The sequence below is a fragment of the Cervus canadensis genome, chromosome 1 (genome assembly GCF_019320065.1).
Source record: "Cervus canadensis isolate Bull #8, Minnesota chromosome 1, ASM1932006v1, whole genome shotgun sequence".
Classification (NCBI taxonomy): domain Eukaryota; kingdom Metazoa; phylum Chordata; class Mammalia; order Artiodactyla; family Cervidae; genus Cervus; species Cervus canadensis.
This window is the reverse complement of record NC_057386.1, coordinates 18,226,173-18,239,652: the sequence shown is the minus strand read 5'-3', so window position 1 is coordinate 18,239,652 and position 13,480 is coordinate 18,226,173. Positions and strand designations below refer to the sequence as shown.

The 13,480-nt window shown below is 36.5% G+C and overlaps 1 protein-coding gene across 1 annotated transcript in view; it reads right to left on the bottom strand.

Moving 5' to 3' along the window:
- Positions 1-666: 666 nt before the first annotated feature.
- The window catches only part of LOC122442269 (CLK4-associating serine/arginine rich protein-like), a 53,236-nt gene continuing 40,422 nt past the window's right edge, over positions 667-13,480 (bottom strand). The window contains exon 3 of the mRNA XM_043470291.1: positions 667-1,652. Within this exon, the coding sequence (XP_043326226.1) occupies positions 1,617-1,652 (36 nt within the window). The 3' untranslated portion in view covers positions 667-1,616. The remainder of the gene's footprint in view (positions 1,653-13,480) is intronic.

Genomic DNA, 13,480 nt, shown 5'->3' with positions numbered 1-13,480 from the left:
TGTACCCTGAACTTTTATCAATATCCACTTTTACATTTGTACTACTTGCTTTGTTCTACTGGGGGTTTTTTTCTGCTTTTTGCTTTTTAATTGCTTTAACTTTACATTTTTCTATGCAAACGGGTGAAACTATACTGCTGACAGAAACCTAGATTGGGTACCAAGGCAATGTCCAATTAGAAGCTGGTAACATCTGACACATGGAAATTACAAAAGGTTCACAGCAAATGGATCAGTAAAGGCTTATCATGAAAATGCAAGGGGAAAGAATCACAGTATTAATCTCATGGGAAATGGCAGGAGTCAAGGCATAAGGCAAAATTCATCATGGTGGTCATGGTGATTAGAGAGATATTCATTAATGCAGAAATAAATGTGCCGTACTAATGTCAAGATGTTAATAAGGGGGGAAACAGGCACAGAGTATATGAGAGGTGTGGTGTATAAAAAAAACTCTGTACTACCTTAGCAAACTTTCTGTAAATCTAAAACTGTTCTAAAATAAAAGATTTATTTTTAAAAGTTTTGGGAAGGATCAATACCATTCCACACACAGAGACATGGACAGCTTTCTTTATAAAATCCTTTAGAAACCTTACCCTAATAAGCTCTTGATATAATCAATACAGGATTTGGGCACCAGTTGAATTTAGGGGATTTTTTAAAAAATCATCTCTATTTTACAAACAAGAGAACTGATACAGAAACTGATACAGAGATTGTCACAAATTCACAAAGGCTTCTGATTCTTAGTCCCATATTCCTGCCACTGTATTCTACTATACAAAACCCAAAGATTAAAAAAATAACCTTGCCTCCATAATTCTGAAATGATATTCTCTATAGAAAGCAGAAACAGTCAAAACTTAGTATCAATATATAAAACAGATGACTAATAACCTGCTGTATAGATGGATGGATGTACAGCATAGGGAACTCTATTCAATACTTTGTAACGGCCTATATGGGAAAAGAATCTTTAAAAAAAACAAAACAGTGGAGAGAGAGATATATATATATATATATATAACTGGCTCACTTTGCTGTACATTTGAAACCAACAACACTGTAAGTCAACTATACTCCAATAAATTTTTTAAAATTTAGTTATCATAAAAGACATGGAAAGACTGAGGATGTATTACAGATGAGAGAAGGCAACCAAGAAGCAGCTATACGTAAACAATGTGGAGACTTGGATGGGATCCCGGAACAGAAAAAGAACATCAGTGGAAAAACTGGTAAAATTCAAATAAGGTCTATGGTTCAGTTAATATTATCTTACCAATGATAATTTCCTAGTCTTGATAATTATGTTATGGTTATTATACAAATATTATAGCAGAAGAACATGAGTGTGTAGCATACCAAAACCCTCTACACTATTTTGGGGACTATTCTATAAGTCTAAAATTAGTTACAAGTAAAAACAAAAAACAAAAACCTTTTAGTTTTCATTATTATTGAAAGCATATTATGAGAAAAAAAATCAAAGAGCTAAAAAATGTACCTTTGGAAAGGCAGAATGAAGACTGCTTGTATATATTAACTCTGAAAGAATCCACGTATAATTAGATTAAACAGTGGTTGTCTTTGAGAAGAAGTGGTTTAACTTTTCATTCTGAATCCTTCTGTCCCTTCTGAATGTTGTACTAGAAAAGCAAAATGAAGAAGGGTGGAATATAAAGAGTGATTTCAAACTCCCAGGGCACAAACTATAGCAGCAGTAGCGGTGATGATGATGAAAATATTTCTGTTGGTGTTTTTTTTTGATGAAAATATTTCTTGCCGTTCTCCCCCACAAAAATTTTTTTCAAGTCATTCTGATGAATTTAGTAAGATTCTTCTTTCCAAAAATAATCAGCAAAGCATCTGATTATCTGATGGCCTCAACAGAGATTTGAAGAGAAGTCATTTTTTCTGCTTTACCCTGCTTTCAAAACCACATTTAGACTCTGAAATCCCATTAGACCTAGGATGACTGTATCACACAAGCCAGGGCCCACTGAGAGAAGAGGGTGTGCCAATCACAATCACCCCTAGACAAGAGGCATAAACTGAACACAGTCATCCCGGTGAACATCCACAGATCCTGTGAATATTAAGGCATTCTTAAAATCTGATTTCAATGATCACTGCTTTGAACAGTTATTCCACTGTCCAAATCAATTCTTCCTTTCTAAATATTATCTGCCTTTAGAGTGAAATATAGCTTTTCATTTATGCTGATCAGAAATATAAGTTCAAAAAGATCAGACACACACACAATGTGTCAAAGACTTTTAAATGCACACCCACGTATACATACAGCCAGCTGACTTTCTTTTAACTGCCTCTTCTCTCAAAAAAGGATCAACTTGGGGTAGGTCTTAACTACAAATGAATAGAACCTGACTGACCTGCATATTACTGAAGTACACAGTAGTTCTAGTTCCTTACAGGTCAAGGATTCTGCTTTGAAGCACAGAACAAAGGTGGAAATTTTCTATTACAAATTTAGCTGTAGTGATCATTTCAATATAAATAGAGACAAAGGTTACTCTAAATTTATCCATATAAGTGAATCTTGTTATTTGCTAACCAGTGCTAATTTTGGAATCTACATGATCCCACAGCTTTTCCAGTAATTAACTACATGGTAATTAATACGGAAAATGAGAAATAAAGAAAAGTGTGGGACCATTCTTTAAGGATCACAACCAACAACCCGTAACTTCAAATAGCAAAACAAAATATTTAAGACCCTGAAGAGGTGAGCTTCTTCCATCTTCCTATAGTTATTAAAATTTCATACCATTTAAAAAAAAAATTTTTTTTTTTATGAAAAAATATTACTTGTAATAAGTCAGCAGATCCAAATTTCTCAATTTGAATCAAATCCATTATTAACAGGAGGATTATACAGACTGAAAATTTAAATCCTGTCTGGCTTTCCTATCTAAACTAGGTATGAGCCAAGTTTAAAGTTTTATCTTTGTCAGCTTTATTGTACCACTCATGCAAACCCATCTTAGCACCTGGCTCTGGCTATTAAGCTGCCTATTGAGGATGTTCCTGTCTCTGCTCCAAATCTCTGCAATCAAAATTTATCTTTTCTACTGTATTTACCATTACCCCCTTAGAGAATGTCTAAAGTCACAAAGTGGACACATTAATCATAGCCCTACGTCACAACTCAAATAATATACTTGTTTATAATATGGACTTTCTAAATTCAAAACATATAATGATGCTGACTTTACCTGCCATGGATTAAAAATGGTTTTGTTTAGCATATAGAGCCATACAGAACAGCTTCATTATTTCGCCTATGAACAAAAATCCATCCTCCTCTGACAACAAATAATGAGAATTCATCTCTGTCTCCCTCTCCCTTACTCCCGCCAAATAAACTAATTCTAGTATGGTCTCAAATCAGAAAGAAAACATCTCAGGATGAAAAACATACCCAAAAAGTAATGGACATTCAGGGAATCCCTTAGTGGTCCAGTGGTCAGGACCCTGGCTTTCACTGCTGAGGGCCCAGGTTCAATCACTGGTCGGGGAACTAAGATCCCACAAGCCACATGGAAATGAACATCCTGGGGGATTACTGATGTCATTTTATTAGTATAATAAAATTATATTTAAATTCAGAAACACCACTGTGGTCAATTCCTCAAAAACCCAAATTCTTCACTATTGTTTTCATCATCATACAGTCTGACTTCCAATGACCTTCATTCAGTACATTACTATAAAGCAAAAGATCTCTGAAGTCATCTGCTGGGTGTGTGTGTGTGTGTGTGTGTGTGTGTGTGTGTGTGTGGTGTGTGGTGTGGGTTGTGTGTGGTGGTGTGTGTGTGTGCTGCTTGCGCGCGGGGTGTGTGTGTGTGTGTGTGCGCGCCGCGCTGGGGTTGTGTGTGTAGTGTCGCGCTCGGGGTTGGTGTGTGTGTGTGTGTGTGTGGCGCGCGCCGCTGGTGTGTGTGTGTGTGTGTGTGTGTTGTGTGTGTGTGTGTGTGCGCCGGCAGCTGGTGTGTGTGTGTGTGTGTGTGTGTGTGTGTGTGTGTGTGTGTGTGTGTGTGTGTGTGTGTGTGTGTGTGTGTGTGTGTGTGTGTGTGTGTGTGTGTGTGCGCGCTTAGTCACTCAGTTGTGCCCAATTATGTGACCCTGGGCTGTAGCCCACCAGGCTCCTCTACTCATGGGCTTTTTAAGGCAAGAACACTGGAGAGGGTTGCCCTTTCCCTCCTCCAGGGGACCTTCCCAACCCAGGGACTGAACTTGTGTCTCTTCTGCCTCCTGCATTGCAGGCAGATTCTTTACCTGCTGAGCCATCTATAACCTTAGACAGATTACCAAACCACTCCCTGGGCTTAGGCCTGTTTCATCAAATTTGGTGGTTTGTTTCATCAAATCCAGATGATGACACTACAGTATTACTGCACAAGTTTTAAGATTTAAAGAGTTTTAAAAAAAAGGTAATAAATTATTATTTCAAGACATTGTTGAGGCCAGTCAGTAACCCAGAAAAATAAATCCACTTACTAAATTTAATTCTATGTAATTTGGTAGGAGAGATAATTGGCTAAGCAGTCTCAGTAAGTATCTAAGAACTTGAAAACACATTACACTGAGTCAAGGGTATGAGCTTATCACACCCTCGTCTAAAAATACATGTACATCTGTTTGACATATCAAATTTTGTGGATAACTGGACTAGACCAAGAAAGGACTGGTTTCCAAAATCTCACTACACTGAAAAATTAGTAACTTTTAAAAACCCCACAGGAGAAATCGACCTTTTTCAGAAATGCAGGCAAAATCAGGAAACAATTTCTGAGGCGTTCAAAAGATATGGAGACAGTAGTTAAGAAGTCCTGTGGGATCCACATAAATGCTTATTATTTCTTTCACCACTCGCTGGTATGATAAATGTCTATTTAGATGTGTGACAAAAATTCTGCACTAGTCCACAGAAAAACAATGTGTATATACAATGTCACACAAAAGAAAACTGACAACTAAGATTGCTATAATACATACAATATAAAATAAAGTGAGATTACAACTCTCCATAAGACAACCTCCATTCCTGAAATATCCTTCAATTGGCTTTATAGGATATCACAGAACTAACAGTTCAACCTAGATAATCCACAGCACAGCAGGAAAATTGATCCCCCAAATTGGACATAATCCTCAGACTCTACAAAGTCTTTCCTTCCTACATATGTGCCTCTACTTAACCATTCAAGTATCTGAGCAACTTGTAGATGCCAGACCCTGAACCAATTCTAGAAAAATGAATAAAACAAGAAAGAATCTGCATTCAAGAAGTTCTACATTCAGGGAGATGAGATAAATTATAAGTATTATAATAAAATAATAAGTATCATAAAGTATACAGTAGGAGAGAGAAAAACAACACAGTGGCTAAAGGCTGAGACTGGTCCAAACTACTTGAAAGCTATCTCTTTGACTCACTAGCTGTGTGAAGTGGGTAAGTTTTTCATTTGTAAAATGGGGATAAAAATAGAACCTACCTAACTGGGATGAGATAATAAGCATAACAGTGCCCAACAGAGAGCACTCTGTACTGTTAGCTGCTACTATTACTAATAAAAGTGCTGTTACTGAAATATGACCAAAGAAAATAAGCAACGAACTGCCTAGGTAAGATGTCAGAGACACAACAAATTGAGTCTTAAAGAATGAGTGTAAGAATTCCGGACAAGTAGGAGCATACGCAAAAACAAAAACAACAAAAAAGCCTAGCAGGTCCAGATAAAAACAGAAACTACACGATGGCAAGACAATGACAGGGCAAGAAAAGAAATACATCTGTTACAATGGCACCAGATGCTTAACAGTCTCAAAAGCCAAGTTAGTGCATTTGGATTTTATTCTTGAAACAATCAGGAACTACAGGAAAAGTCATATTTTAGGAGAGAACAAGGTTCAAATCTGAGTTTACTGTGTGGCCTCAATTCCTGTTTTCTTTTCTGTAAAGTGAAGGATACTACCACCTCGCTAGGATGGTACTTAGATAAATATCTCCAAAACACCCTGGCACAAGGCCTGTCATTTAATACTACACAACAAACAGGAGCTGAGAGTTTCATCACTAGATTCCACAGCAGTCAGCTTCTGATGCTATAATGGTCATGGAGACGTTTTGACACCTTATTTTGACAGTATCCAGTAGAAGTACCACTCTTCTCTGCCATCTACTCTTCTACTGGAATAAATGAAAAAAGAGACTAATTTTTTAAAAACCTTTTCTTATCCTTTCTTATATTTTATGATGCTGTGCCAACAAACAGGAACTCAATAAATGACTGGGAAATGGAATGGAATTTCTTGCAAAAAGGCAGGCAAGAAGTCATAAATGACCAATTAAGCTTATAAAGGTGAGATATTCCTGGGGGGAAAAAATAACAATAAGCATACCAACTATTTCCTACCAGTTAGTTAATTGGTAGAAAATGCTGCTAAGTATTAAAGAGTAACAATGCTTTGCATAATGTAGACGATACCAACACTCATCACCTCAAAGAGGCCAATCTATAAGTAACAGCAGAAAGAATGCTACAAAAGAAATCAGAAGATTAAAGTTCAAAACTCAGGTCTGTACTAGGCAAATACTAAATTTAGTCTCAGTTTCCTCACCTATAAAAGACATACTACCTACTCTATTTACCTTGCTGAATTACTGGGAGAATTAGACAAGACTGTATACAAGGGCAGTTATTAAGTTATTAAACTGTCACGACAGTATTCTAATACACAATATTACCATTCTAATATCCAGGTTACATGATTTTACAACATCCTGGTGCCTCAGTTTCCTAACTTCCTTTCCTAAAATGATCCTGACCACCATTCTACTGTAGCCATTTCACTCTCATGGTCATGATTTCAACGCGTCCATTATCTCTGTTTCAAACACTGTGCTCTCTAGCCACAACCTTCTGTCTTTCCAACTCAATTCCTCTAGAACCTCCACTCCAAGAATCCTTCAGGCTCATCAGAACCTACAACCCATTGATCCAACTTTCTCTACCCTCCACCCTCAAAGGCCTCACTTGTCTCTCTGCCAAGCTTAAAATCACATAGCCCACTATTATAATCATTCCCTTGTATACACCCTCTACTCTACTCCCTTGCCCCCATTCACATTAATTCTGGTTAATGAGACCGGTCATCACAGCTTTAACTCTATGTGTAGCATATCTAACACAACTGTATCTACGTTAGTCTTCCTACGTCTATTCCCCTGCTTAACACCTTAAATAGCTAGTACATGCCTGCTTACAGCATTAAAATAAAACTTCCGTAGCCCTAGTTTTTCCTTTTCCTGTTCCCAATGGTTTATTCATTGTCCTAAAAAAAAAACCCACACCCAATTCTGCTAGTTTCACCTCTACACTTTTACCCTGGCTATTTTCTCCAGCTGAATGCCTCCCAATCTTTCCCTTTGCAAGGATGCAAACCCATCTTTCAAGACCCAGTTTAAATGTTTCTTAAAGGCACACTTATTCATCCCATTTTAAGGGTTTCCTTTCTCCCTTAGGGTTTTGCATTTATTTACTGTAATACTATTTACCTGATAATCATGTTAGTCTTGTGTATAATACATACTGTTTTTACTTTTGGTATCTCTCCAGCTTTAACAATAGCTCCCTGAAAAACACCACTTCTTAATCAACTCCCCCAGAGACATAATCATACATACTATTCTTAAACACTTCAAATACTGTTTTAACAACTTTTCAAAAAATTAACTTATATTCTAAAAAATATTTTTGAAGTAAATATACCTTTTTGTATCTCTTGTGCAGAGGAATCCCTAAAGTAGTATTAATTAGATTTTCAACCACTTTTGTCCCTTTTATACTCCATAATTTTACTCATAGCAACAAATTATTGACACTACAGCATATAATCCACAAGCATCAGCTTTAGTTTCTTCTATAGTCAAGACCTAAAGTATCAAAATAATTTATTGATTTTATCAGTACTGCCTATAAAAAGGGTGAAAAATTAAGCCTCTCTCTCTCATCAACTCTGGAAAAATAATATCGAATGAACCATGAGATAGGAATACTGACTTTTCCAACAATCATTATTTAAAATGTCAGATACAAAACATGATCAATGACTTTTCTCTATAACAATTTTAAACCTGGAGAGCTATTTTGTATTCCAGTTCTAATAAACAGAGACATAAATTGAAATCCCCCCTTTAAATCAATGTAATTGCTTTAGCAAGGATCACAAAAATAATTGGAAACTCATGAGACAAGAGTAAACGTAATATTTCAAAGGTAACTTTCTGGTCGCTTGTGTGACAAAATACAAGATTTACCTTACTCTAACATTGTTGGTAAAAAGAAAAAGGCAAATAACAGGAAACTCTGTTTGGGGCCTGAATTTTAATTTCTTACTCACTATAGCACTTACTAAAACATTACATGCTATTAACTTGTGTACAATGCCAAAGTAACTTTAGTTATACTTTTTTTCCCATACATTCCTAAATTAGATATAAAATACTAAGTGTATGTTCAATCTCAAAGAAATCATTTTGTATAGGCATAACAATACAGTATATTCAGCTTTGGCATATTTAATTTTTGCACTGATTAATACAATATGTATTAAGCACACTTGGTTAGACTTCCACAGTTAAATGGACAATTCACTTTTTATAACTGGAAAATCATTACAACATCTTCTGGTATTCACTGCAATATCAAATCAATGCCTTCTTTCAGTATTTGTGGTGGTCATTTGTACTGCCTTTGGTAACTGCCATGAGTCAGCTTTCACTTAGCACTAAATGGCAATGCTAATATGAAAAGAGAATGCCAGACATACAAGGATCAAGCAGTTTCAGGGAAGGAATTTTAACAGAATCCAAGAACTGGATGTCTACCCCAAGCTGGAATTCATTTTCATTAATAAAATATTAAAACTTCCAACTCACAAGAGCAAAGATGAAAACCTCTACATGGGGGGGTTCAAGATTTCATGAACTTTTGCTTTTTTTCTGAAAATGGTAATCTTGACCACATCAAGAAAACAAACTGTCCTTTATTCATTTTATCATGTTATCCAAATAGATTGAATTGATATGTAAATCATCCCAACGATGAAGCAGCACAATCGAGGTAGCCAGTTATATATGCTTTTAAAATTGTTTTAAGTCACAAATGTTAGTTCCGGTTATTTAACTTATAAACAGACTTGAGAAAATGTGATAAAAAAATCTCTAGCAGTACTTTAATGAGAATTTTGTGACACATACAGAATAAAAGGAAGGACTACACCAGGAACACTTATTTTTCCATAATTTTATTGGCACTCAGCCTAATGATATATTTATCTAGGTCTCTTTCTTCTTGGTCTTCCATACCTACTTTAAAATGAAATAAGTAAGGCTGCCATCAAATGAAGCCCTATGATCACAGTTCTTGCCAACCCCATCCTCCCTTCGAGGCAGGTTATAATAAATGTCTCTTATTAAGAAGAGAAATAACATTAAGAAATGTTATTTCTTAATATGTCTCATGTTTTTAAATGCCTTTTGCCTTAAATATATACCCTGTACCCTTCAAATCACAAGCAGGGAGACTTCCTTTATGTTGACTTTACTGTGGTCACTCTTAATCCCTTGAGAATATACTAACCAGTAATTGTGCATTTGCTAATAACCATACCAATTCACCGTGAGTACACTGAAGTTTGTATAGCCTTGATTCCTGTCCTTTCCACCTATCATCATGTGTATGGGAATCGAAATAGTAATGATTTTGCATAAGTTTCAATATCCTAAGCAAAGCTGACAATGATTTTCACAGCTAGTGGTATCTTTCAGATGATAGGAAACAGAGGTTAGAACATTTGCCCATGTGTGATCTCTGGCATGTCTGCATTAGAATGTCAACTGTATCACACAGTCCCACATAAAAAATATATTAATATACTTCTAAAAAATATATTAATATACTTCTATGACCTAAGTATTTTAAAACTGTAAACCTCCTGACAATGGTCTCAATTAAGAATTATCTGAAAGTCACATCCTGGTGTCACATATGAAACATAAAAAACATACTACATAGAAGTAATACAGCTTATTGCTGTGTACCACTATGATTACTATATATATGTTACAGAAAGTTCTTGGGTAATTTTTACACTTTTATTATGACCTTTAAGATAGTTGTCTTTTTTATTACTTTATCACTCACCGATCTATTACTGTAGCTCCTTTTCATTAGCAATCTCAAGCAGAATGCATTCAGAACAAGAGGAAATGAGAAGCTACTTGAAATCACCAGTCCTCTGCAAGCACACAAGCTAAAGAACATTTCCTCACTAACATTCAGCTGCATCATCATTAATAGCTGCGCAACCACTAAATGCTAAGCAGTGTGTATATATACCTCATCGCTGAACATCACAGTACAAAAAAATACTTTCTTTGGTGAACTTGGAATTCAGTGTTGAAAATATATCTGTATTTGCAAATTATACCATGCTATTTTCCACTACTTTCTGTAACATTTCAATCTGTGAACAAATATGCCTTAATCTGGTAAATGTAGGCAGAAGTCATGTCTCATTCAGAAATTGAGGTCAGATTCTTAAAGAAGTAGTTAAAACTCTTAAAACATTTTAAAAATAAATACATCAGCCCAAACCACAAAGATTTCCAAAGATAAAACACCACTTAAAGAGGGTATTTTAAAATAATGTCAGAACTAAGAGTTAACAATATATTCTCTATGACAAAGGGTAACTTATCACTGTCAGAAGCCTCCCTAGAAGCCCTTGGAAGACCAACAAGAAACAGATCTGGACAAACTGCAACAGAGTAGAAACTGTAATTTTATCACCTCTCTGAAAGCTCAGTTATTCTTTGTGACCTATACGTTTATCCTCCATATTTGATGACTCAGTTACAGTTACATAAAATATACAATGGCCAGTAAAGTTATTGGTCATGAGCACAGGTTCAAAAGTCAAAAAGCAGGAGTCTAAATCCTGGTTCTGCCATTACCAGCTGCGGATACTTGGCCAAGTTATTTAACTATCTGTACCTGAGCTGCCTCATTTGAAAGTCTAAGAGTAACACTACGCACCTCATAGAGTTACTGGAAGATGAGGAGACAAGACATATAAAGTCCACAGAATAGTACCCGTTTATCATTAAAATGAAGTTATCAAATGCTTTCAAACATGTCCCTGATAATAATGATTACTCTTTATATTCATAAGTGCTTCAAGTAATATGCCAATTAGGCTCCTCTCTATATTATATAAAACACCTTTGAAACTTTTAAGTGTTCACAAAATCTAATAGTGAAGCCTCCTCTGACTCCATGCTAAATTCAAGAGACAACACTTTAACTCCCCAAAATTTGCACCTAATGGTAAATTGTAAAGAATGAAATAATACAACTCTAAATTCTCTTGCCAAATTAAAGGCAAAGAAAATGATAGTCATCTAGAACTTACCAGAGAAGGTGCACAGAAAAATTTCCACTGCTAGATCTGTTTAAAGAAACAGGATCTATGTACTGTATCTGGAAACCTACTTTGGATTTGTTTTCAAGAGCACTCAGTAGCTTCACCTCATTTATCACTTAAAGCCTTAAAAGGCCAAGTTAATTTTGAATAACCTGACCTTCAGATATGCTATATGCAGGAGTTTCCTAGGGCGTTTTCTCTCCAATAACTTTAAATCAAACGACATCATTAATGAAAATTCAACTACATTTTCCCCTTTACTGAAATGCCCAGAAAAAATAGTACTTAAAATATTTTAAAACGAATGATTAAAAAAAAAATGTTAGCACAATAATTTACAGAAGTTCTAACATCCTGTAATTGTCTAATAGGTTTTTATTACTAATATCCTATTTACCCATAATGCTGGGATATTTACCTGGCTGACACAATACAGCAGAAATTGGCGTACCAATATAGAAATATGTAAAACATATGTAATATCTTCAAAGGCCTACCAAGCAACCAAAAGCACATCACATACACAACTAAAGCATGAGAAGAGAAAGTCATTTTACTTGAAAAAGGAGCTTTCCTCAATTTATTCAGGTGACTGCCTTCATCTTCTGCTCTCGAGTTTTCAAATCTTTTAAGGTCCTGAAAACCCTGCCTGTTCAACACTGCTGAAATCCTGTGGTTAACATTTTCCCACAAAACTTATTTGTCCGTATTATCTATTTTCAATTTAGGTGACTTTCAAATTCTCTCTGAAAAGCACTAGATTTTAATTATCAACATGTTTCCTTAAAAACTACCAATAAGACCCCCACATTTTGCAGCCTAGTATATTTTATGGTGCTCCCTAAAAAGCAAACGAAAAAACTTCACCTTTCCCAAGTATCAAATAGCTAATAAGAACTACTTTAAACTTCCCAGGACCTGCATTCCATCCTTAAACACCTTGAGAGCCTGTATTGTGCTGCAGCTATTCAGCAGGCGCATGATCACAAGGCTTTTCAGCAGCCTTAAGATAGTCTACTGTTGCAAAACTACTCTTCAGCGTTCTAGGTGCTAGATTGTTCCATTGTTGCCTTCGCTGCTTTACCTGTTTAGTTACCAAACCAAACATCCAGGGGAATTCAAACCCTTCAAACTGCCTTCCTAAACCTATCTAGAGTATTCCTATGTAACTTTGAGAAACAGCTGCAGCGGGATAATAACTTGAGTTCGGACGTTCATCCCTTGACCCAAACTGCTGTTGCCAGGGTCTGCGGTAGTAATGCAGGGGTTTCTTTGAGACTAAGGACGTCCCTTACCCTAGAAATAGCCCATCTCTACTAAATCCCTTTTAGTCGCTGAGATTTCTGCGGTAACAATGCTCAACAGGAAGGTACTCAAAACAGCCGAAAGACGTGTTGTTCTAATTTGGCCTTAATTTTTTCCTCAATCATGCTGGCCACGGCAAGGACATTTGTCCATAAAACGTTTGCAACTGAAGAAAGAAAAATCAAGCTGTTGGTAGTAGTCACCACCTGCTTGTAAAGTCCATTATCATGATGCTTTTTACAAATTTCTCAAGGTAGGATTTGGGGCTAAGCTTACATCGACCATCCTCCTGTAACTTACTGTTTTCCAAGCCCATTTAACGACGTAATGACAACAGCAACATTTACGCTGAGGCAAATCTCAATGTTTGACTAACCGTGGAGGCGTCTGATAACTAAAGCCCCCTTTTTCCGGGTGAGGAAATGGAAAAACAGACAATGAAAGCGATTTGTTACAGTGAGCAAAGAGGGAGAAGGACCCCACTTCGAGCCGTGCGAGCAAAATCCAGGGGTTTAGGAGCCCCAGTCTCAGGAACACTCGCCCCAAAACCTCCCACCCCACCCCCCCGCTTTCCCCTGGGAGCCAGCCCAGCGCCCGCACACGCTGGGCACACCCGAGGGCAGCACAGCCACCCCACCCAGCGGCCAGGCTGGGGCTC